The sequence below is a fragment of the Schistocerca nitens genome, chromosome 10 (genome assembly GCF_023898315.1).
Source record: "Schistocerca nitens isolate TAMUIC-IGC-003100 chromosome 10, iqSchNite1.1, whole genome shotgun sequence".
Taxonomy (NCBI): domain Eukaryota; kingdom Metazoa; phylum Arthropoda; class Insecta; order Orthoptera; family Acrididae; genus Schistocerca; species Schistocerca nitens.
The window spans coordinates 176,198,250-176,223,667 of NC_064623.1; the positions used below are offsets into that span (position 1 = coordinate 176,198,250).

Consider the following 25,418-nt stretch of genomic DNA (forward strand, 5'->3'; position numbering starts at 1 on the left):
TACCGTATGAAAAGTCATGAAAAACTTAATGTCCTTAATTCTGCCATATAAAAACAACAGTTTTTTATTTTTGAAAGATATTTGTATTCCTTTTTACTAGCATTTTGCAGTGCTGTGTGGAGAGTAAACCTGATTGGAAATGCTTGGTAATAGTATTGGAGAGTGCGGGGGGGGGGGGGGGGGGGGGGGGGGGGGGGAATCTGCGTTAAAATCACAATGTATCAGAATATTATGGTACTTTGAGCTTAGTGTAGAGTCTAGTTTTGAAATGAATATAATGCCAAAGACTGCTTTTTTATTTTGCATTCCTTATCTGAATAAGATGTGGCAAAACACTTCCCTAAGTGCAATAACTGTGTAAATCCCCTGTGAACAACATGCTGCAGTGCTGCACATGATCACATGATGTCCCACTAGGCATGAAATTCCAAACAGAAATGTGACAAAAGGCATATGAGCAGAGCAAACACCAAGCATGGGTTTCCTTAGGTGCACATGTGCGGTAACTACCTGTTTTTTGGTGCTATCTGTAAACTGTTCAAGTGAACCTATTTCTGATAGGTTGTGGGAAAATATTGTGAATGGTTTTTTGAGAAGTTTTACTTTCAAAAATAAATTTCCTATTAAACAAGATAAATTGAATCGGTTATTATGAGAAGGTCATAAGTCCATAAAACATGATTTTGAGATATTCAGAGGAAACGGTTTTATGCTTCAATGGTAAAAGATAAGAAGTACTTGGACTTTTATACTCTGGTGTACCTGGAAACCATTAAATCTACATCTTAAAATCATCAATTTTTTTCACACTTTTCAGATTTTTTTTTTTTTTTTTTTTTTTTAATCTTGGACTCGTGACATTTTTGAACCAAATTAAAATAAATAATAGTACAACTATAGAATCTTGAGAATTTATTAATAAACACAAATTACAAATGGTACTTTAATATAATCATCATTGCAGATAAGCATTGTTGCAACATTTTCTGTAGGTTTCATACATTTTCATCTTCTTCAGCTGTTGTAGGGCAAGTGAATAAATCAATACAACAGTTTTTGTGCTCCTCTGGAATGTACTGTTCCAGTTTCTTTATATATCATTTATCTTAACTTTGTTATAGGACATTTCACTCCGTGTGCTAAGGTTGTTGGTAGTCTGATATTTGCTAGGGGTTTTAAAAGTTTGAAAGAGTTTTGAGTCAGTCCATCAATGAATGATCGGACTACTAATACCCCTGGGTTGTGGCTGTCATAATCAGACATATTGTACTGTGAAACACTGACACTGACTTTCATTGAACTGTATTTTCCCAGTGTTTCTAAACTCTGGGATGAGGTCCCAGGTTCGATTACCGGCGGGGTCAGGGAGTTTCACCTGCCTCGAGATGACTGGGTGTTTGTGTTGTCCTCATCATTTCATCATCATTCTTGAAAGTGGCGAGATTGGACTGAGTAAAGGTTGGGAATTTGTACGGGCACTGATAACTGCGCCGTTGAGTGTCCCACAATCCAATCATCATCATCATCATCATCATCATCATCATCATCTAAGCTCTGGGAATTGCATTTAAAAAGATCTGGCCACCAGTCCTTATAGTTCTTAACAATGTTGTTATCCTCAAGGTAGTTCACAATGAATGAGTTCTTTTTATGGGCAGAATGAAGAATAACTTCAATATATTATTTCACACTGTGAACTCTTATCAGTTTGTCATAACTTTCTTCTTATACCCCCAAACATCCTATCACAAGGTAGGAAAGAGTGCCCCCGGATAGGAACGCATTGAAAATTTTTTTCAAAAATACCAGTTTCAGGAATGTTTTGTCCTTTGTAGTTAATGTACATTTCTCCTCGTAATCTAGTCCACTTTATTATGATGTGTTTGTATTTATCATAAAGCCGCATGCCTTTTGTCTTGTTATGACTGTTACCTTCTTCATTTGAGTCCATGCTCTCTTTTCTGATTAAATGAAAGATTAGACAACAACCACACTAGATTTGTCTTACAGTGTGGTGCCAGCAATAGATTGTGAAATCGGTACTGATCAGGGAATCGGGGGAGGGGGTCCCCTTTCAGCCATCTTCATTTCTGCTTGTCCTCACAGCTGGGAGTCCCCTTCCCTTCAAGCTTCTGACAGACTTGCCCTTCCTCTCTAACCTTCCCCAACCAGCCCTCTTTTTGTCATCCCCGAAGAAGTTTTGAAAGTTAGTATTAGTGTTCGCACTTCCAGTTGTGACTTGCCAGTACTAGAATTTCGCCTCCTCAAGGAAAGAAAACCTATTTTATCACATAATTTAACATCTTAGGTATTTTTTCCGTAGTTGTCATTCAGATTTAAGCATTCATTGTAGCACTACGCAAGCTCAAACTAAGTTGCTGCTGAATGGAACCAGTCGCTAACATCCTCTTTCACTTTGCTGTCATTTTCGTAGTGCTTTCCATCCAAAAAAATCTTTCAGTTTCAGAAAAATTCAGTGATCACTCACGGTCAATTAAACTTCCGAGTTAAACAGTAGAAGAAAATCCTTTGTCAGTTGCTGCAGTACAATCTGTGCCGGGTATTTCAGTGTGGCATAGGTAGTGAAGGGTTTGACAGTAAGTCACAGCATGTGTGGTCTCCCACTAGGCATAACATTGATAACTAGGACACCCTTTTGATCCCAAAACCCTGTGGCCATTACCTTTTTAGTGCTCAGAATTTGTTTGAATTTTTTTGGTTTTGTGAGGCATTGAGAATGACGCCATCCTGTTGACTGGCACTTTGTTTCTGGACTTTTATACAAAACCCAGGTCTCATCATGAGCAACAGTATGTTTCAAAAATTCCACACCATCCTTGTACGGATAGGGAGTGAGAACAGTCAGTGCAGCTCCCAGTCATTATTTTTAAGCTTATCTGTCAGTAGTCAGGGAAGCCACCTGGCACACATTTTTCGAGAGGCCAAACAGCCAATAACAATTTGACAAGGATCTAAATGTGAAATTTCAAGAAAACACCAACTCCATACATCTGTTGTGAAATGTACGTTCTGTTGAATCGCTTCCTCATTCCTTGATAGGAGTTTCATGAAAAATAAAGGACAGGCAACCACTCACCTGTAGTTAACCAACGTGTGGTGCGTGGAAACGTACAACAAAAAACAGTATTCATACTAGCTTTCAAGCTCTTGCTCTCTCTCTGGCAAAAGTATATGCGCTATGTGATCAAAAGTGTCCAGACACCCCTAAAAACATACATTTTTCATATTAGGTGCATTGTGCTGCCACCAGCTGCCAGGTACTCCATATCAGTGACCCCAGTAGTCATTAGACATTGTGAGAGAGCAGAATGGGGCACTCAGAGGAACTCACGGACCTTGAAAGTGGTCAGGTGATTGGGTGTCACTTGTCATACTTCTGTACATTAAATTTCCACACTCCTGAACATCCATAGGTCCACTGTTTCCGATGTGATAGTGAAGTGGAAACATGAAGGGACACGTACAGCACAAAAGCATACATGCTGAACTCGTCTGTTGACTGACAGAGGCCGCTGACAGTTGCACAGGGTCGTAATGTGTAATAGGTAGACATCTATCCAGATCATCACACAGAAATTCCGAACTGCATCAGGATCCACTGCAAGTACTATGACGGGCGGGAGGTAAGAAAACTTGGATTTCATGGTCGAGCGGCTGCTCATAAACCACACATCGTGCTGGTAAATGCCAAATGACGCCTCACTTGGTGTAAGGAGCGTAAACATTGGACGATTGAACAGTGGAAAAATGTTGTGTGGAGTGACAAGTCTCGGTACACAATGTGGCGATCCGTGGCAGGGTGTGGGTATGGCGAATGCCCATTGAACATCATTTGCCAGTGTGTGTAGTGCCAACAGTGAAATTCGGAGGCAGTGGTGTTATAGTGTGGTCGTGTTTTTCATGGAGAGGGTTTGCATTCCTTATTATTTTGCGTGTCACAATCATAGCACAGGCCTACATTGATGTTTTAAGCACCTTCTTGCTTCGCACTGTTGAAGAGCAATTCGGGGATGGCGATTGCGTCTTTCAACATGATCGGGCACCTGTTCATAATGCATGGCCTGTGGCAGAGTGGTTACACAACAATAACATCCCTGTAATGGACTGGCCTGCACAGAGTCCTGACCTGAATCTTATAGAAAACCTTTGAGATGTTTTGGAATTTCGACTTCGTGCCAGGCCTCTCTGACCGACATTGATACCTCTCCTCAGTGCAGCACTCCATGAAGAATGGGCTGCCATTCCCCAAGAAACCTTCCAGCACATAACTGAACGTGTGTCTGTGAGAGTGGAAGCTGTCATCAAGGCTAAGGGTGGGCCAACACCATACTGAATTCCTGCATTACAAATGAAGTGCACCACGAACTTGCAAGTAATTTTCAGCGAGGTGTCCGGATACTTTTGATCACATAGTGTACATTCACACACACAACCACCCAAATCTCATGGCTGCAGCAAGACTTACTGTTCATTATCGATAGCAGTAGCCTGGATAGATGGGATTGGGGAGGGGGTAGATGGTGTGCAAGGTGGGGTGAGGGGCAGGGGTTGTGTGTTAGTGTGAGGCAGGCGAGTTTTTTAGATAGATGATTCAGTGGCTGAATAGCAAAATGATAAGCATTACCATATGCCCAGGCAACTGCTATTGATGATAAGTCAGTCTCACTGCTGGTGTGCATGTTTGGGTGTCTTGGTGGTTGTGTGTATGAGAGTTTGTGTTCTTTTACTAGATGTAGGTCAAGAACTCAAACGCCAGTATAAATACTTTTTTTTTGGTTACATGTTTCTATGTGCCACATATCAGTTAACTGTAGTTGAGTGTTTGTCTTCCATTTATATTACATATTATTCCATCCAGAAATTTCCATTGTTGTTATAAGCTGCTGATTCAGTTCCCTTCCATCTCATCACTGTTAGCCTTTACTTACTTACAATAGTTTCTTCTTCTGTACAGAATTTGCATTCAAGCCACACACTGGACATTCTGCTTTGCAAGATTTGAATGCCCCCTACATGTCAGAGATATGCTGATATGTCACTGCCATTTCAACCCCACTCCCCTACCAGAGAAGACTGTGAAAACTGTGACTTTGATACTGATATCAGTTAGCTGTTCAGTATATTTACATGTCACGGTTTCTCACCCCCACCCAACTATACACAGGCCGCAGTAACGTGTCACTTGACAGCTCGTGTGTGGTTGGCTGTACATCGATTGCAAGGTTGCAATAGCTACCACTGCATATGCCCACGGCTGATTGCTCCGAAGTATGTTTTGTAAATGTAGGCTACAATCGTTGTTTATATAAGCCATTGAATTGTAAGTACAACAAAGAATGTTTTTCGAAAATGGAGAGGACAACTGCAGAGAAAAGTGTTGATAGTATAATTCAAGATCATGACAGTGTCTATGAGAAATCATTCTAAATTTTTACAGCAGTAGCTGCATATAAAACATCTTATAATAATCTAAAGTTAAGTGTATTATAGAACACGCTATCCACGATCCTAGAATGAAATAAAGAGAAAGGTGCATAGCCTACTTGGTTGCAGAGAGAAAGAATTAATCTGGGTACATTTACCCTAGCCAGTTTACGATGTCAGTGGCACAATTCCGTCCAGTTCTCCTTCACCATCTTCGGAATTGGCACCAAAACTGCCTTCATTCTCATTTATAATTCCACCTACAGCCTGTGCTTCTCTAATAAGCTGACCGCCATGGTCTACTTTCTTCCTCCATGATGTGGTGTCTACAGTAGCAATATCTTGACGCAGCAGCCTTTCCACTTTTGTTATTGTAAAACAAATGTTATTATTTTGAGTGTAAGCCTCCACAACACTCCAGACCGATTCAGTTGGATTAAAATAGCAGTGATGAGGAGGTAGCCTAATTACCGTATGACCCTGTTCCCTTGCAATTTCATCTACAACGCATGTAGGTGTCAGAGGCTTATTTTGTTTTACAACTCAATATAACAGCAGCTTTGTCATGCTGATGTCCGCAGCAATCTTTGTTGCTGCAACCACTCCACATAGTTTCTTTGCAATTGCTGTAGTTGGAGTCACGAACGATGGCAGTCAAGTTTAAGCTTATTCTGTGCACCTACGTCACAAATTCTCCGACAGCCAGTGGGCTTTCAGTAGTGTTCTGAGCACTCTGCTCTGTATTCCACAGCTAATGTGAGTATTCAACATGATCATAGCGAATTTTTATTCCATTTCTTGCTGATGGTACATTCTGCATAACAAGGGAGGGACATAATTTGCAGGATTACACTTTCTTTAAGCAGAGAGCACGCATATGCGTGTACCGCAACTGTTACTTGGAATTGTCAACAATGCAATCCTCATCTGTGCCTCAACATGCACAATCTGTCATCGTTCATGTATCGCACTATAGTTGTTGGAGCTTTGTCCGATATCGTAGAACGGTAAGGTGCATTATCCATTACAAACACTGTCAAAATACTAAACTGTAGCAACACATTTTTAAACCACTGCAGAAATTGTGGGTGGTCCATATCCTCGCGGCAGTGAAAGCTTTTTCTCAATTGAGAAATTAAAATTCCTTTATGCATGAAACAGTTTGAAGAAACTGCATGGGCTGCAGTTAATTTTGCTCCTCTTCCTATTGGCTGTTGATGACTGCTGTTCAGAGTATCATCTTTCCTCCATTTATCAACTGCTTCTCTAGCATTAACCCAGGATTCAACTAACCATGTACTTGAATATATATCCTTTTCTACAATTTTATGTAAGAAAGTGCTATGAACTGCAACAACTTGAACTTTTTAAGTGACAGTTGGAAATTAGCAACTTTGCTATTGTGGGGATATTCTTTCCTGCTATAATGTCTGTAAATGTGCCAACGAATTCCATAGCTTTGGAACAAATCAAGATCTGTAAGTGGACGAGGCTGCTGCCCTTCCCTGCCACACCCCCGTCCCAAGCCGCCCCACCCCTGTCCCAAGCCCCCCCCCCCTTCCCAAGCCGCCCTTGCCCCTCCCCCCCTTCCAGGAATGCTTAAAACTATACTTTTTTTCTTGACAGGGGCTTTGTTCCATACAGTTTACTTCAATATCTTGCAAGTCTTGAAGTAGCATTCCTTTTTCTCATGACAGTTCTCTGACTGAGTCATAGAGTTTTCGAGGTACTTTAAAACTGTATCAGCAGGGATCAATACATATCCATGAACAGAAACAAATTCCTTTTCTTGTTCATAAAACACATACATCTTTCGTAGCAATTCCAAAGCTTAATTATTTAATGGCACTCGATTGTGGAACAGATTGTCACTTGTTGATTGGTGTTATTTTGATGACATTCTTTAATGAACAGAAACTGTAGTTGCACATTAACACACAGTGTTTATGTAGAAGCTGGCAGCGTGGTAGTGTCGAGGCTGGAACTGATTTTTGTTGCTGCTCTGTAATTGGTTCAAAAGAGAGAGTGCCTCGCGTTCCTCATTTATTTCCAGTCATATTGCTTGTGGAGTGACCTTGAAGTGACATGTTTTAGCAGCCATTGTATATAGGATAGTAGGCTAATATTACCAGCCCAGTAATTTTTATATAAATAATAAGTCATGTATATACAAAATTTGGTTGAAATTGATCTGGGCATTCTTGAACTAATGCTTCTATGTCACCCACCATCCACCTACACTCATACCCCTGTTGGAGGTAGATCTTTCTTAGCCCTTTACTGCTTCTTTGCAAATAGTAAGTGATGTGTGTACCAAGTTTGAAATCACTCTTTAGGCTTAGAAGATGTGGCATGTATGTATGTATGTCTGTACATACATACAACAGTTTTTGTAAATATACATGTAGGTAGCATATATAAGTGGCTAGTGTGTAGCTGGATTTTCTCTCATGAAGTGTTCCTCTTTATGTTGCCTTTCTCTTTCAGACACGTGTTGGATGATGGCACAGATGAGTACAAAGTGATAATGCTAAACAAAAGGTACCTGAGCTTCCGTGTGATAAAGGTGAACCGCGAGTGTGTGCGCGGCCTCTGGGCGGGCCAGCAGCAGGAGCTGGTCTACCTCCGCAACCGCAACCCCGAGCGTGGCTCCATACAGAATGCCAAGCAGGTGTGCACTCACCCTCCTTAGCCTCGATTCTCTTCCATTCACCCGAGAAAACTGTTAACTTACGAGGCGACAGAGTGGCGACCAGTACTTTACTTTCTGAAGGCGAAATTAAAAATGCTGCCATTATACGTATTTGAGTGTAGAAGAAACTAGCTGTTGGAACTGTTTGTTCGTTCCTGAGGGAGAGAAATGGGCTACGTTGGGAAAGCTTGGAAAAAAGGGGCAGGTGACTCGGATGCCAGTTTGAGCAGATGGGAGAGGAAAGTGAAGGGGGGAAAGGGTTCAGAGAGAGTAGGAGGTCAAAGATAGCAAGTCACCGCAGGAGACTTCAGGCCCATACTGTCTAACACCACTTCCAGCCTCGACAATGGTGTCAGTTTGTCAAAGAAGATATTCTGTGATTTCTTCAGGTATGCCATGTCCAGCTAAAGTGACTTATCGATGAGTAAATCCCATTGAGAGCTATAATATTGCAAGTTTGTCGAATGCTGTGTTTCACCAGATGTTCTAGATAATTCCAAATATTTTCTGTGAATTAAAACTGGGTTATTTAATGAGCCAGTTGAGGTGCATTAAGGTGCCTGAATGTTCGTCAAACTGGAAATATATGTGTGCAGCCCTGTGAACTCTGTTGTTTCATCTGGAAAACAGAAGAGTCTACATTGTACTCACTGTGAAGATGAAGATGATGGGGGTGGTGATTATGGAAAATAATAATATATCAGTACAGTAAGCTGGTGCGTTATTAGAGTTTGCTATCTATATTGCACCATCATGTGTCTGTGATAGTGACAATAATGTTAAATTACCAAATTTCAATTCCATGTTGATACTTACCTTAGTGGCAGAATATGTTGATCCAATTAATAAAATCGACACTTCGTATTCTAATTTCCCTTTATCTGTGAAATTTGCTAGTCAAAAAGATACAATCTGCTCATCAGATTAATCTCCACAAAAACAAAGGCAAACAGTAACAGTCTCAGAAAACAGTTCCCAGACTGTGTCCCGGTCACCTGGACGCTGGTACATAGTTTTAGAATATTCCGTACAATAAGTTTCCTAATTGTAAAATCAGCACAATTAACTTCATAAGATTGTAGATTCTTCACAATGTTGTTCACATAACAAATTGTTCAGCTTTTCTATTTATAATGAGCACTGTTACAACTTAGTATAAAATTCACTTTACTGGTTTTAAGCTTTGACACTTACCCACATCTACATATTACTTTCTTAATATGTTTTATCTTTGTACAAAGTAAACAACATTATGTATTCCAGGGTGTTATTGTGGCCCGTGTGTAATAAGAAAAATTATTTTTTTCTTATTTTAATTTGAATAAATTAACTTCTTATTTACATCCACATACATCAACTTTTTGACAATCAGTACTGTATAATACAATAATACATTTTGATTTCGGGAAAAACAGTGTTTTCATTCGTGCGTGTGTGGGTACTGAACATGCCAATAGCATGACTTCAGTTCCATCACAACCACCAACTGTCCACCCAAAAAGTTGTTACTATGGCAGGAGTAGCATGTTGCTTCTTGTCGTACATTTACTGCACAATTCTCTTTATTTCCATCAAGCATTATGATGGTAGAATGATTTCTGCATTAATGACTATTCAGCATTACACTCTTCAGTTTTATCATGTTATCTTATTCTGATAGCTAAAATTTGTGTGCAGTTTTATCATGTTATCTTATTCTGATAGCTAAAATTTGTGTGACAGTTCATTATCTTAATGTACTGAAACACTACCCTTCTTTTATAGGCACTAAGAAATATCATCAATTCATCGTGTGACCAACCGATCGGCTACCCCATTTACGTTTCACCACTGACAACTTCGTATGCCGATACGAATGAACAGTTGTGCAGCGTTATTGGTGGACCACTCAGCCTGGGAGGCATCAAACGTGCTGTCATTAGACTGTGGAGGAGGTATTTCTTTTAGTGTTTCTCAAATATTAATTTAATGATTAAGACGATAAGTATAGTGTGAGGCATTGCACCTCTTGACATTCCCTGTACAGTCCTGCACAAGGTCAGTTTGTCATGCAAGCTTTTATCATCAGTTTCAAAATACGAAACTGACTATTTCTTGTATCTTTCTGCCACTCGCCTATATATGTCAAAGCTATGTAGTGATGGAATATCAACAATGTAGGAAAAGACAGATTGCTACTTACTATGAAGAAGACATGTTAAGTTGCAGACAGATACAATTAAAAGACACTTGCATAAAGCTTTTGGCCACAGCCTTCATCAGCAAAAGAGAAACACCTACCATTAATACACACAATCAAGCACATCTCATGCACACACTCCAGCGTCTCAGGCCTGTGGTGCTTTAGGAGGTGGTCGTGTGCACGAGGTGTGCTTGCTTGTGTGTATGTATGGTGTGTTTCTCTTTTGCTGATGAAGGCTGTGGCTGAAAGCTTTATGTAAGTGTCTTTTAATTATGCCTACATGTAACTTGTCTTCTTTACGGTAAGTAGAAACCTGACTTTTTATAGATTGTTCATATTCTTACCCAGAGTTTCCACTTTTTTATGTGGTAGTGACTTGTATATTCCATAAAAGACTTGTGAAACATCTGTTACGTGCAACACGGAAGATGTAGTGGTAAAACACAGCTCGCTGTTGTGCCAAACCACGACATAGTTTGCTAGAATTTGGCACTTAATTGTTTTCTGAGTTTTTAGTAATTTCTTAGAACCGTTGTGCACAAATAGGCAGATGACCCTTTATTGCACGATTATAAGACTGCAGAATAATCACTGGAAGCAATCACGTCCAGTAAATATCTAGAAGTATGTGTCAGACCAATACGTAAAACAAGGGAAAGGAAACCACTCACCTATAGTGGTTTGATGCGTGGACCACAGAAACGTGTAACAGAAAATAGCATTTGCTCTAGGTTTTGTGCACTAGCTCTTTTTCCAACAAAAGTACACAAACAACTATACACTAACCTAGACGAACACCCCCTATAGCCACAGCAAGACTTCCTGCAAACCATTCGTGACTGGAACAAGAAAGGGAGAGAAGTGACGGTAGTATACAACATACCCTCCACCAAACACCATATGGTGACTTGCAGAATGTAGATGCAGAGTTCAGGTCCACAGCCTGTATAAAATGAGCAAGTGACAACATGTGTCTTTATTATCTGAGCACTGCCTCTCTACTGCTGAACTGATTTCTGAATATGAGCTGGCAACTAATTCACTTGTATACAGATGCTAGACTGTAAATTCATTTTTCTGATTTATCTGTATGTACTGATAACTTGAATGTAACCTAGAGCCTAAAACCAGCATATTATGTTAGACATACAGACTTTGTGCAATAATTAGTGTCTAAAAAGAAAAAATTATGTCACTCATTAATTTTCTCAATTTCTGTTAGGTGACAAGTGAGAGAGATCACTCGTTGAGAATATGGATCACTTCATTTCTGGCTTCTCAAAACTCAGCTGTTGTCCTATGCTTTATAATTTTATTGTAGCAAGATGTTAGACTGGATTAAAAATCTCTGTTAGATAAGCTAGCAAAGTACTAAACATAGGCAGTGTTGTATGTGTGTGCATTATTATTTTATTATTATTATTATTATTATTATTATTAATGCATTACTATTTAATATGATATCTCCTCCATCTCTGGGTGACAAAAAAGTAATATGAGATGAGCATGGGATAATAAAATTCTTGTAAATGTTTATAGCAAAGTTAGAACCACGTATGTGACCTCCAAATTGTGGCAACTTTATCATTGTGAGCTACTTAGCAGCAGTTGCTTTTCTAATACACATCGCCAACCTATATTGAGGGGGTTGTGGGAGCATAGTTTTTTCCCTCGATCATCTATATGTGCCATACACTTCTTTTCGTGATCTGTCAGTGCTCAGTATTTCACAACAAATTTGATTATCCTCTTATTCATTTATCGAAATTGCTTTACATTACATCAAAAAGTGCTCCCAAGTCCAGATGAGATTGCCACCATCAGTCTCATTTGTTATTAATCTTGAGATATTTCCATAATGGTTTTGAAAGTATTAATACATTACTTTATTGAATATGGGTCTACAGACTCTATAAATATTTTAAATGTCATCATATTGCTTTCAGCTGCTTGAATTTTATTTTACGGTTGCAATTTTAGCATTAAGGCATTTTCAAGCATCGAAAAACATCGTACAGTGTAATAAGAACTACAAAATTGGTTGTACCTACGGTTAATCCCATGTAAATTGTTCTCATTACATTGTACTGTGTTTTTTATATCCTTGAAAATAGTTTAATGCCAAAATTGCTATCATAAAAAAAAACTGTAATGGCAGAAAGCAAGATGATGACATTTCAAATTATTGATATATTGCTGACAGATGTCAAGGCAATCTAAGTCTATTTTTAATAGTGTTACTGCTTTTACATTTGTCTTCATATTTTCCACTGAAAACTCCCATTGGTGTATGGTTTTGGTATGTCAACCTTTGTAGTGTATGTTCATAATATGGCTCTTTTCTTGTGCACTAGTCATACATACGGAAACAAAAGTGGCATAATGCATTGGGTGAATGCAGAAGCGTAGTAATGTCCACATGTAACCTCAGCGAACTTGCAATCAAACATTACTACCAGATTTTGATACTGTGCTCAAAACACTGATACCGCATATCTGTATATAGAATGTGGCTATGTGTAATCCATTCTCTGCATAAATTAAGGTTGCAAATAATGCTTCTTTACCAGGATACTGTTTACTCATATCAAAGTTTCAGTTGTGAATTACCCCCTGTGGGCCCGGGGGTTAGAACAGGCCTGAGCTATTCCTGCCTATCGTAACAGGCAACTAAAAGGAGTCTTGCACGTTTCGGCCTTTATGTGATGGTCCCCAGTAGGGTTTGACCTCCATTCTTCTAAATTATCCTGAAGAGCGAGCCAATTGGGGAAGGGCGCCTTACATGGTGCATCGTGCCCATAGTGCACTGAGACCTTCAGCACCATTTTTCATCATGGCTTTGCAGTTCTGCTCATTCTCCATCTCTTGGACGAGGACACATTCCTGAGTGAGTTTTCCTCCATCCACTAGGCAGTGTCGTTTTCTGTGCTGACGATGAGGATGGACTTCTTTGCACCTCATCTCCAGCACGGTAGTCAGTCTGTTGTGGTGGGGCCGTCATGTACCCTGTTGGTTGTAGCCCCCTGACTACACAGGAATCGCTCTGCTGATGCCTGTGCCATTAACTCCCCACATATGCCAATGCCAAGGAGTAGATGCCCGTCACCCTTGGGCATCAGGACTCCCGGCCGTGGCCTCGTGCCAGGTGGCCTTTGCTGCGGCTGGGTGGTGCCCATGGGGACGGCCTCTGGTCAGAGTGGGTGGCATCAGGGTGGATGAAGTGTACCACGTCATCATGTGCTGGTGATCAAACACCAGCAGTCTCTAAGTGTTCCAAGTCTCGGTACAATGCAAGGAAGTATGATCCTAAATCATTCCCCTCCATTGCCACACCATGGGAGGAATGCCAGGCTAAGGATGGCAGCAATCCTTATTTGCCCCGGTACCTCATATGTGTGAGAGTTGAGGGGACTCCTTTGTGTTGATGAAGCCTAAGTTTTTTGTAGAGCATTTAGACGAAAAGTTTGGGGAGCTGGAGGGCTTGTCTACAATATGGTCAGAGTCAGTCTTGATAAAAACAGCAACCACTGCGCAGTCACAGGCATTACTCGTTTGTGACAAGCTGGGGGATGATTCTATTACCATCACACCCGATAAGAGCTTAAATATGGTCCAGAGTATTAGATTCTATAGGGACCTTCTTTTGCAGTCTGATGACAAGCTGCGTGCCAACATAAAGTGACGAGGTGTCCATTTCATTCAGCGTGTCCATCAGGGACGAGGGATAATCTGGTTGCCACCGGTGCCTTGATCTTGGCCTTCGAGGGTGACACATTACCCGAGAAGGTCAAGTTGATGGTCTACTGCTGTGATGTCAGGCCATATATCCCTCCCCCATGCGGTACTTTAAATGCTGAAAATTCGGCCGTATGTCTTCCCACTGTACTTCCAGTGTCACATGTCAAGATTGTGGATGTCCATCACATCCCAATACTCTATGTACCCTGCCTTCCATCTGTGTCAACTGCGGAGAGCATCATTCACCTTGCTTGCCAGACTGCAGGGTTTTACGGAAAGAGAGGAAAATCATGGAATACAAGACCCTGGACCGACTGACGTACACTGGGGCTAAGAGAAAATATGAGAGGGTACATCTTGTGCGTATGACATCCACTGTCGCTGCTATGACAATGGTTCTAGCATCTTCCGTTCTGCCGCCTACAGTTGGCTCCCAAAGCTGTCAGCCTCCACACCTGCCCCCTTGATGGTGGTGGGCACTTCCCTCCCTGTTGCTCCTGCACCACCTACTTTGGGAGCAACCCCCCCCCCCCCCCCCCAACCATCAGGAGGGACATCAGTCTCCACTACTCAGCTGGGGAAGTGTGTGTCTTCTTCGGCTCCTCTCACTAGGAAGGGGTCCCTCAGGCCACTCCCTTCCAGGTTCTTACCAGTGGCAAAGTGAACACGCACCAGTGGCTGAAGGAACCACAGGTAGCTGGTCACGGTCCTCCTCAGTCCCTGAGACCGACTCAGTGGAGCCCTCCCAGCTGGAGAAACCAAAGGAGCAGTGAGAGAAAACCAAAAAGAAGACACCCAAGAACCCAGACCTTGTGGTGGCACCCATACCACCACTACCTACAAGCTCTGTGTCTGAGGATGAAGTGGAGATTCTGGTATCCGCTGACGACCTAGATCTCTCTGGGACCTCAGACTCAAAATGGAAGTCGATCGCACAGGTACTCAATCGGTGGCAGCAGGTGACCCTGAGGAATAAACTGCCTCATTGAGCATTTCATGCCTTCCCTTCCTCACAATGTCATCCTTCAGTGGAATTGCTATGGTTATTTTCACCACCTGGCAGAGATAAGGCAATTGTTTAGCTTTACACTTGCTTTCTGCACTGTCCTCCACGAAACCTGGTTCCCAGCAATGTGGACCCCTGCCCTTTGCGGCTGTAGGGGATATTACAAGAACCATAGTCCCTTTAATAGTGTGTCAGGTGGAGTTTGTATCTATGTCCTGAACTCAGTATGCAGTGAACCTGTGCCCCTTCAAACTCCTCTTGAAGCTGTGGCTGTCAGGATAAGGATGATGCAAGAAATAACTGTCTGCAACATATATCTTCCCCCAGATGGTGCAGTACCCCTGAATGCATGGGCTGCACTGATTCATCAGATCCCTACACCTTTCCCACTTTTGGGAGATTGTAATGCGGGCTTCTACCATCTGTCCACTGGAGAGCACATGACGACCCGTGTGGTAGTGACCATTTCCCCATCTTCCTTGTTACTCCCCTGCCATCACGCCCATGGACGCTACCGAGATATGCTTTCAACAAGGCTTTTAACAAGGCAGACTCGGAAGCCTTCATCTCTGCTGTCGTCGTTGAATCTCCCCCACACAGTGGCATCGATGCTGTGGTGAACAGGTCACTACGACAATCGTTTCTGCTGCAGAAAATGCGATCCCTCATTCTTTAGGATGCCCCCTGTAAAGTCAGTACCTTGGTGGCTGCTGGAAGCTGCCAAGGCAATTAAAGAGCGTTAGCGAACTGTACAGTGACATAAGTGGCACCCTTCCCTAGAGCACTTAATAGGCTTTAAGCAGCTCCGTGCCTGTGTTCGCCAGCTTGTAAAACAACGGAAACAGGAGTGTTGGGAGAGGTATGTGTCGACCATTGGGTACCACACGTCACCTTCCCAAGTCTAGATGAAGATGAGACGTGTTTTTGGGTACCAGACCCCAACAGGTGTCCTCGGCGTTACCATCGATGGTGTGTTATCTACCGACACAAACACGATTGCCGAGCACTTTGCTGAGCACTTTGCTCGAACCTCTGCATCGGAGAATTATTCCCCAGCCTTTCGCACTCTCAAACAACGGCTGGAAGGGAGAGTCCTCCCGTTCACTACACACCACAATGAATCCTGTAACGCCCCATTTACAGAGTGGGAGCTCCTCAGTGCCCTTGCACATTGCCCTGATACAGCTCTTGGGCCAGATGGGATTCACAGTCAGATAATTAAATATCTCTCATCTGACTACGAGCGACAGCTCCTCGTAATCGTCAACTGGATCTAGTGTGACGATGTCTTTCATCGCACTGGCAGGAGAGCACCTTCATACCAGTGCTCAAACCCGGCAAAAACCCACTTGATGTGGATAGCTATCGGCTCGTCATCCTCACCAACGCTCTTTGTAAGCTGCTAGAATGTATGGTGAGTCGGTGGTTGGGTTGGGTCCTGGAGTCACGTGGCCTCCTGGCTCCACGCCAGGGTAGTTTCCGCCAGGGTCACTCTACCGCTGATAATCTTGTGCCCCTCGAGTCTGCCGTCCGAACAGCCTTTACCTTACACCAATACCTTGGTGCCATCTTTTTTGACTTACGAAAAGCTTACGAGAAGACCTGGCAGTGTGATATTCTTGACGCATTGCGTGAGTGGTGTCTCCGGAGTCTGCTCCCGATTTGCATCCAAAATTTCCTGTTGCTCCGTACTTTCTTGTCCAGGTTGGTGCCTCCCGTAGTTCCTCCCATATCCAGGAGAATGAGGTCCCGCAGGGCTCTGTATTGAGTGTATCTCTATTTTTAGTGGCTATTAATGGCTTACCGGCAGCTGTAGGGCCATCCGTCTCACCTTCTCTGTATGTAAACGACTTCTGCATTTCGTACTGCTGCTCCAGTACTGGTGTTGCTGAGCGTCGCCTACAGGGAGCCATCCACAAGGCGCTGTCATGGGCTCTAGCCCACAGCTTCCAGTATTCAGCCGCAAAGTCATGTGTTATGCACTTCTGTTGGCATCATACCGTTCGTCTGGAACCAGAACTTTACCTTAATTATGATCCACTCACTGTAGTGGAGACGTATCGATTCTTAGGACTGGTTTCCGACACCTAATTGACTTGACTTCCTCACCTTTGTCAGCTTAAGCGGAAGTGCTGGCAGCAGCTCAATGCCCTCCGCTGCCTGAGGAACACTGACTGGGGTGCAGATTGCTCTATGCTGCTGCAGCTCTACAGAGTCCTTGTTCAGTCCTGCCTTGACTATGGGTGTCTGGTTTATGGTTCAGTGGCACCCTCAGCGCTGTGTTTCCTCGACACAGTGCACCACTGTACCGTTAGCCTAGTGACGGGAGCCTTTAGGACGAGTCTGTTAACCAGCATCCTGGCGGCCCGTGGCTAACTCTTTCGCCATTTGATCTGACAACACCTCAGCAGCTGATTCGGTTTTACGTTTTATTCGTGATGGTGGGTTTTATTATTTGATAAAAGTTTTAGCGTATGTCCTTTGTCCCTCTGTGTCCTTCACCCTAGTGCTTTTAGGGTGGAGGTTTTAATGTGTTGCAGAGCGGCTGGCTTCTCCTTTTTATAGTCACGGTCAGCCAGCAATGATAATCTGCTTTCTCGTTTTAATCTCTTCTACCTGTTTCTTGTGTGTCTCTGTGGTTTTCTTGTCCAGTTTTGTCCATTTTAGTGTTTGTTGCACTTCTGTCGTTCTTGTGGTTTTTTCCTTTCTTCCAGCTGTTTTTTGTATGTCTCAATTGTTTTACTCCCACTTTCGTGGTCTTATTTTAATCGGAACGAGGGACCGATGACCTAGCAGTTTGTTCCCCTCCCCTCTTTTAAACCAACTAGTCAGTTGTGAATTATATCCCTGAAGGAAGTAATTTCTGTGATTGTTCGGAAACAGCAAAATACATTATGCAGGTTCTTAGTGACATTGAAGTTTATCTCCGTTTTGTTGCATTTCTCATGTAATTATATTGTTTCAAGACAGCATTTTCTTGATTGCAATAATATTTCTCATGTAATTATATTGTTTCAAGACAGCATTTTCTTGATTGCAATAATAACTGAGTGCCATTATGTGTGTGTGTTTGGGAATTTTTTGTAATTTTAAAAGTTTTGACATTTTATTGATAACTCATTCCCCACAAAGATGTGCATCTTTCAGTTTCGCCTAAAGCAGTGTACGCTAAATGTATACATTTGTCACACTGTCGTGGTCGCCTGGTGGATGCGGAAAGTTCGGCAGAAGAAGATATTGTTTGCCCCCACCTGCACACCTATACTTGTTCTGACCTTTTTGTTGTTATTTTGTCATTGCAGAGTACGTCGGAGATGTGGGGAGGGTTGCTCGAGTGGCGGGTCAGTTCCTCAGGATGATGGTGGTTTTGGCCACGAAGGAGTCTATGCCATGACAGCCTGCAACATACATTCGGGTAAGCAGCAGTCTTTCTCTGTTTTGTTGTCCTCGCACCAGCAGAGAGAGTAACATTTATAAATGTTGTCGATCTGACATTCCTGATTTGCTACGAATATTGTATTAATGATTTTTAATATTATGTCTGTGTGCAACGGAATAAATGGTGTGTTTTGCCAGACATATTTCACCTAGATTTATTAGAGCATCTTCAGTTACCTCAAATACACACACATTTTCACCTAAATGCCACATTTCAGCTTACATATTTGGGTAGACATAAAGTTTCATTTCAAAAAATAAAATTCCGTATTTAATTTTTTATGGTACATGCTGGCAGTCCTGCTAAACACTGAGACCCCTGTGCCTCAGAACTGTAGCGCGCCTCTAGAAGAGTTGAAACGTATTTTCACAGCCCATCTCTACTTTATTAGTGGACTACAGTAGTTTGGTTAATTTCCTCTTCAGTGCTCCTACATGTGGGTTTCATTGTTTACCAAGGCTGTAGACAGCAAAAAAATTAATCACATAGCTTAACTTTCTTTAGATGATAATCAAAACTTTGTTAATACTGCCTGTAACAATATTAGAGAAGGAAAGTTGCTGCTCACCTTATAGCGGAGGTGCTGAGTTGCGATAGGCACAACAAAAAGATTCACAGAATTATATCTTTTGGCCATTTAGGCCTTTAAAGTCAGCAACACACACACACACACACACACACACACACACACACACACACAGAGGAGAGCGCGCGTGCAAATGCAGCTTGCACACTCATCTGCAGTATCAGACAACTGAAACCGCAGTGCGAACAGCAGCACCAGTGCATGTTGGGAGTGGTGACTGGGTTCGGGTGAGGAGGAGGCTGGTGCGGGAGGGGGAGGGATAGTGATAGTATGGTGGTGGTGGCAGACAGTGAAGTGCTGCAGTTTAGATGGAGGGCTGGAGAGAAGGTCTGGAGGGGGGGGGGGGGTATGTAGCGGAAAGGAGAGAAATAAAAAGAAACTAAAAGACTGGGTGTGGCGGTGAAATGACAGCTGTGTAGTGCTGGAATGGGAACAGGGAGGGGGCTGGATGGGTGGGGACAGTGTCTAACGAAGGTTGAGGCCTGGAGGGTTACGGGAATGTTGGATGTATTGCAGGGAAAGTTCCCACCTGCGCAATTCAGAAAAGCTGGTGTTGGTGGGAAGGATCCACATGACACAGGCTGTGAAGCAGTCGTCGAGATGAGGGATATCGTTTTTGGCAGCATGTTCAGCAACTGGGTGGTTCACTTGTTTCTTGGCCACAGTTTGTCAGTGGCCATTCATCCGGACAGGCAGCTTGTTGGTTGTCATGCCTACATAGAATGCAGCACAGTGGTTGCAGCTTAGCTTGTAAATCACATTACTTGTTTCACAGGTAGCCCTGCCTTTGATGGGATAGGTGATGTTAGTGACTGGACTGGAGTAGGTGGTGGTAGGAGGATGTATGGGACAGGTCTTGCATCTAGGTCTATTACACGGGTATGAGCCATGAGGTAATGGATTGGGAGCAGGGGTTGTGTAAGTATGGATGAGTATATTGTGTAGTTTCGGTGGACAGCGGAATACCACTGGAGGAGGGGTGGGAAGGATAGTGCGCAGGATATTTCTCATTTCAGGGCATGACGAGAGGTAATCAAAAACCTGGTTGAGAATGTAATTCAGTTGCTCCAGTCCCGGATAGTACTGAGTTAAGAGGGGAATGCTCCTCTGTGGCCAGACTGTGGGACTTTGGGAGGTGGTAGGTGACTGGAAAGATAAGGCCTGGGAGATTTGTTTTTGTACAAGGTGGGGAAGATAATTACGGTCAGTGAAGGCTTCAGTGAGACCCTCGGTATATTTTGAGATGGACTGCTTCTCACTGCAGATGCAACGTCCACGGGTGGTTAGGCTGTACAGAAGGGGCTTCTTGGTATGGAACGGGTGGGAACTGTTGAAGTGGAGGTATTGCTGGTGGTTCTTCTTCTTCTTCGGTTATCAACCCACAGGTTGGTTGGCAGCAGCACGCCATTCCGTTCTTTTGTCAACTTTCTTCTTCATATCTGCATAGGTCTGGCACCCGATGTCATTTATTACTTGTTGAATGTAGCTTAATCTAGGTCGTCCTCGGCGAGTTCTTCCTTCAATGATTCCTTCTAATATTCTCTTAATGAAATTGTTATGCCGTAAAATGTGACCTATGAAGGTTATTCTTCTTTTCTGTATATTTCGCCAAAGAGATCTGTTTTCTTTCACTCTTCTGAGGACATCTTCGTTTGTAGCTTTGTCTCGCCAGCTGATTTTTTCCATTCTCCGGTAGCACCACATTTCGAATGCCTCTAATCTTCTCTTTTCTTCTTTTCCACTATTCCAAGTTTCACATCCGTAAAGGGCTGTACTCCACACATAGGTTTTCATGACTCTCTTTCTTACGTCTAAACTAACATTTCTACTCGTCAGTAAGTTTCTTTTTCCATTGAATGCTATTTTGGCAAGTTGTATTCTGTTTTTAATGTCACTTTTGCTCCTTCCATCTGCTGTTATTTTGCTACCTAAGTAGTTAAATTCTGTAACCTGCCCTAGTTTCTCTCCCTTTATTGTTATTCGTATGGGTTCATTGTAGTTCAGGGCGCCACTCACCATCACTTTAGTCTTTTTCTTATTTATTTTCATTCCATACTGTTCTTTTAAGGTGTTTTCCATTTCATTGAGTGCGGCTTCTAAATCTTCTTTCCTTTCTGTAATTATGGCGATATCATCTGCATATCGCAACATATCTATTTTCATTCCGTTAAGTTTTATTCCTACTTCAATATTCTCTCTTATTTTATCTATTGCTTCTTGGATATATGCGTTGAAAATTACTGGAGATAGTGGGCATCCCTGTCTCACTCCTTTCCTTATTCTTGCTGTTTCTTCTTTGTTTTCCTTCTTAACTAAGGCTGTTTCATTTTGGTATATTTTAAAGATTATCCTTCTGTCATTATATTTCAGACCAGCCTTCTTCAGAATTCTAAACATTTCTGGCCATACAACATTGTCAAATGCCTTTTCGAGGTCTACGAAGGCTATAAATACTTGTTTGTTTTTGGAAATTTGTTTCTCAATTATTAGTCTTAAAGATAAGATTGCTTCCCTCGTCCCTACACCGCTTCTAAAACCGAATTGGTCTTCACTTAGAGTGCTATTCAATTGGTTTTCAACTCTTTTCAAAATTATTCTTATTAGAATTTTTGATGCGTGTGAAAGAAGACTGAGTGTTCGATGGTTTTCACAGTCCATAGTAGATGCTTTCTTAGGTATGGGGAATATGATGCATTTCTGATAGTCTTCAGGAACTTCACCTGTTTTGTATATTTTCTGTATGAGTTGCAGTAATGTAGCTTTCATTTTGTCTCCTGATTTCTTAATTAGTTCAGAAGGTATATCATCAACACCTGCCGCTTTCTTATCTGGTAGTTCTTTTAGTGCTTTTTCAAATTCATCTTTCAGAATTGTGTCCCCTAGTTCTTCTTTCTCTACTTCTTCGCTTAATTCTATCATATTATCTGTTAGAGGGTCTCCTTGATATAGCTCTTCAATGTATTCTTGCCATCTCTTCAGCGTGTCATATCCAAATAGTACCTTGCCCTCTTTGTTCTTTATAGTTCCTGAAGATTTTACTTTCCGTTTAGCAAAGTTTTGTTTTATTGTTCTGTAGGCCAAGTCAGTTTTTCCTTTAACCATGTTTTCCTCCACCTCTTTACAAATGCTGTTGAGGTAATTTTCTTTTGCTTTCCTAGATTCTCTGTTTATTTGGTTTCTAAGCTTTCTATATTTGTTTTCGCTTTGCTCGTCAGAGGCATTTTTGTATAGTCTTCTTTCTTCCATTAGACAAATTATTTCAGGTGTTATCCACTCTTTCCTGTTTACAGGTTTGGCTTTCCCAATAAATTCTTCTGCTGCTTTATGTATGCCTTCTTTGATTTGTTTCCACTCCTCGTTAGTACTCCCGGGAATAATGTTTGATGCCATCTCATCAGTTTTCCGTGCATAAGGGATCACTAGTTCTTCAGACTTTAGGTTATCTCTGTTCCATACTTTGTTCGTTTTTCTCTCTAATCGCTTGAGTTTGAGTAAGCATTTCATCATTACAAGGTTGTGATCACTATTAATATCCGCAGACGGGTAGCTTCTGCAATCCTTGATTTGGTTTTTAAAACGCGATTTTACTAATATATAGTCGATTTGGTGTCTTCTAGTATCTCCTGGGGCTTTCCACGTGTGGTTAGTAGGTTTGAAATGGACAGAGGTAACTGATGTAGCCATCTCTGAGGTTGATGTCAACATCTAGGAAGGTGGCTTGTTGGGTTGTGTAGGACCAGGTGTAGCAAATGGAGGAGAAGTTGTTGAGGTTCTGGAGGAATGTGGATAGGGTGTCCTCACCTTCAATCCAGATAGCAAAGATGTCGTCAGTGAATCTGAACCAGGTGAGGGCTTTAGGATTCTGGGCTTTTAGGAAGGATGGCTCTAGATGGCCCATGAATAGGTTGGCATAGGATGGTGCCATGTGGTTGCCCATAGCTCTGAAGATATAGTTAGTCATGGTGACCAGGAAGGAGGTTGTTGGTTTGGAATCCATAGGGCACCTGGAAAGGTAGTGTTCAATAGCAGTAAGGCCATGGGCATTGGAATATTAGTGTACAGGGGGGTGGCATCAATAGTGACAAGCAGGGCACCATGTGGTAAAGGGACAGGAACTGTGGAGAGTTGGTGGAGGAAATAGTTGGTATCTTTTATGTAGGAGGGTAGGTTCTGGGAAATAGGTTGAAGGTGATGGTCTACGAGAGTAGAGATTCTGAAACTTCCTGGCAGATTAAAACTTTGTGCCGGACCGAGACTCGAACTCGGGACCTTTGCCTTTCGTGGGCAACTGCTCTACCGACTGAGCTACCCGAGCACGACTCACGCCCCGTCCTCACAGCTTTACTTCTGCCAGTACCTCGTCTCCTACCTTTCAAACTTTACAGAAGCTCTCCTGCAAACCTTGCTAGTTATGCAAGAGAGATGGACTCTGGGGAGAGGTTCTGGGATGGGCCTAAGGATTTGAGTAGTGACTGGAGATCCTGTTGGATTACTGGAATGGGGTCACTGTGGCAAGGTTTGTAGGTGGAAATATCTCATAGCTGATGGAGTCCTTCCGCCAGGTAATCCTTGTGGTTCAAAACAACTGTGGTGGAGCCTTTGTCTGCAAGTAGGATTACAGGATAGAATCATAACTTAGTGTGTGATGCTATACATGGTGTATGTTGTGTTCTAGATCTCACATATGTGTGATGCTGTACATGGAGTATGTTGTGTTGTTCTAGATCTCACATACTTTAAGTAATGCATCATATATTGAACAAGAAATTACCAAGCCACAACTGTTTGCAACTTCAACATGGTGCAATTATGTGAAAGCGTGTTATGTATTTTTGGCTAGTGAATTTTGATTTAGTACATTATAGTGAAATGTGCCTGAAAAAACATAAATCATGTTTATTTCCTTTAAAATGTTTACCAAAGAGTTTTCTGTTTCACATTAAGTGCGTTACTGAATACTGCAACTTATTCATTGCTGTTCTTCTAACAACTGACACATTGCATAGATAGCAGGCAGTTACAAATAAGTTGGTGACATTACCTTTCTCTGTAATTACAAGACCTGTGCCAATTGTCTTTGTTGTCATTGTTAACAGCTTTCAGTTACTACAGTCAGTATTTATGTAACTATTTTCTTCAGTGTCCGTGGAAATACATTGGAACGAAGCTCTCGGAGATGTCCCGTGGCACTTCGTGTAGTGTGGTAGCTGCGTGCAACACATTTTGTGCTGTGAGGATTTCTGCTGATAACTGCTTCCACTAAAATTGCCAAAAGGAGTATTTCATACAAAAGAAGAAAATGCAAAACAAGAACTGGAACATATAATAAATGTTATCCAAATATCAATAACACTGTTCACTGGACTACTTGCACATTTTTGTCCCTTTCAGTAATTATTAAATTAGTCTGTTTACACACAGTTCCTCATTTACAGGAAATTACAACACAGAAAGATTTGCACTTTTACTGCATTTCGGAAATTTTCAAAATTTGGTTCTGCTGAATTCTGCACCTTCTCAATAGCAACAGCAGCAGCAGCACTAGTTAGAGAAAAACATCCAAAAAATATGTTTTTCTTGAAGGAACATGAGTGAACCTCACATGTAAAAGAGATAACTGCGAACTGTGTAGCGTCGTCTTCATAGCCTGGAGTGTGTAGACTGATTTCCTAGTGCCCTTACTCCTTAGTAGTTGGTGTTTTTATTGTGATACTCAGTCCATCAGTCCAAATACTGGTTTCATGCAGCTCTCCATGCTAGTCAATCTTGTGCAAACTGCCTCAACTGTGCAGAAATACTGAAGTCTAGTCTACATCCTCTTGAACATTTTTACTACCCCCCCCCCCCCCCCCATGAGCATGCATAGTTGCATGCAGATTGTTCAGGGGATTGTTACTTGGATGATCCCTGGAAGCATCTGCAACTACATGACTACCCTGCAATTCACACTTATGTGCCTGGCACAGGGTTTGTTGAACCACTTTCACACTATTTCTCTACCATTCCACTCTTGAACAGTATGGAATTATTAACAAATGAATATTTTTGTGTGAGGTCTAGTTTCTCATATTTTATTACAATGATTATTTGGGCCCGTGTAGGTGGGCAAAAACATAATATTTTCGCATTCAGAGGATAAAGATGGTGATTGAAATTTCATGAAAAAACCTCGCTACAATGAAAAAATTTATATTTAATGATTGCCACCACAATTCACATATCATGTCCATAGCACTGTCTTCCCTATTTCGCCATGACATGAAACGAGTTGCCCATCTTTGAACTTTTTCAATGTTCTCCGCCACTCCCATCTGATGCAGATGCCACACC

General features: G+C 42.0%; 1 protein-coding gene across 1 annotated transcript in view; it reads left to right on the top strand.

The window, feature by feature from the left end:
* The window catches only part of LOC126209973 (pecanex-like protein 1), a 299,631-nt gene that overhangs the window by 251,483 nt on the left and 22,730 nt on the right, over positions 1-25,418 (top strand). Inside the window, exons 32-34 of the mRNA XM_049939084.1 lie at positions 7,933-8,116; positions 9,902-10,071; positions 18,366-18,478. Of these exons, the coding sequence (XP_049795041.1) occupies positions 7,933-8,116; positions 9,902-10,071; positions 18,366-18,478 (467 nt within the window). The remainder of the gene's footprint in view (positions 1-7,932; positions 8,117-9,901; positions 10,072-18,365; positions 18,479-25,418) is intronic.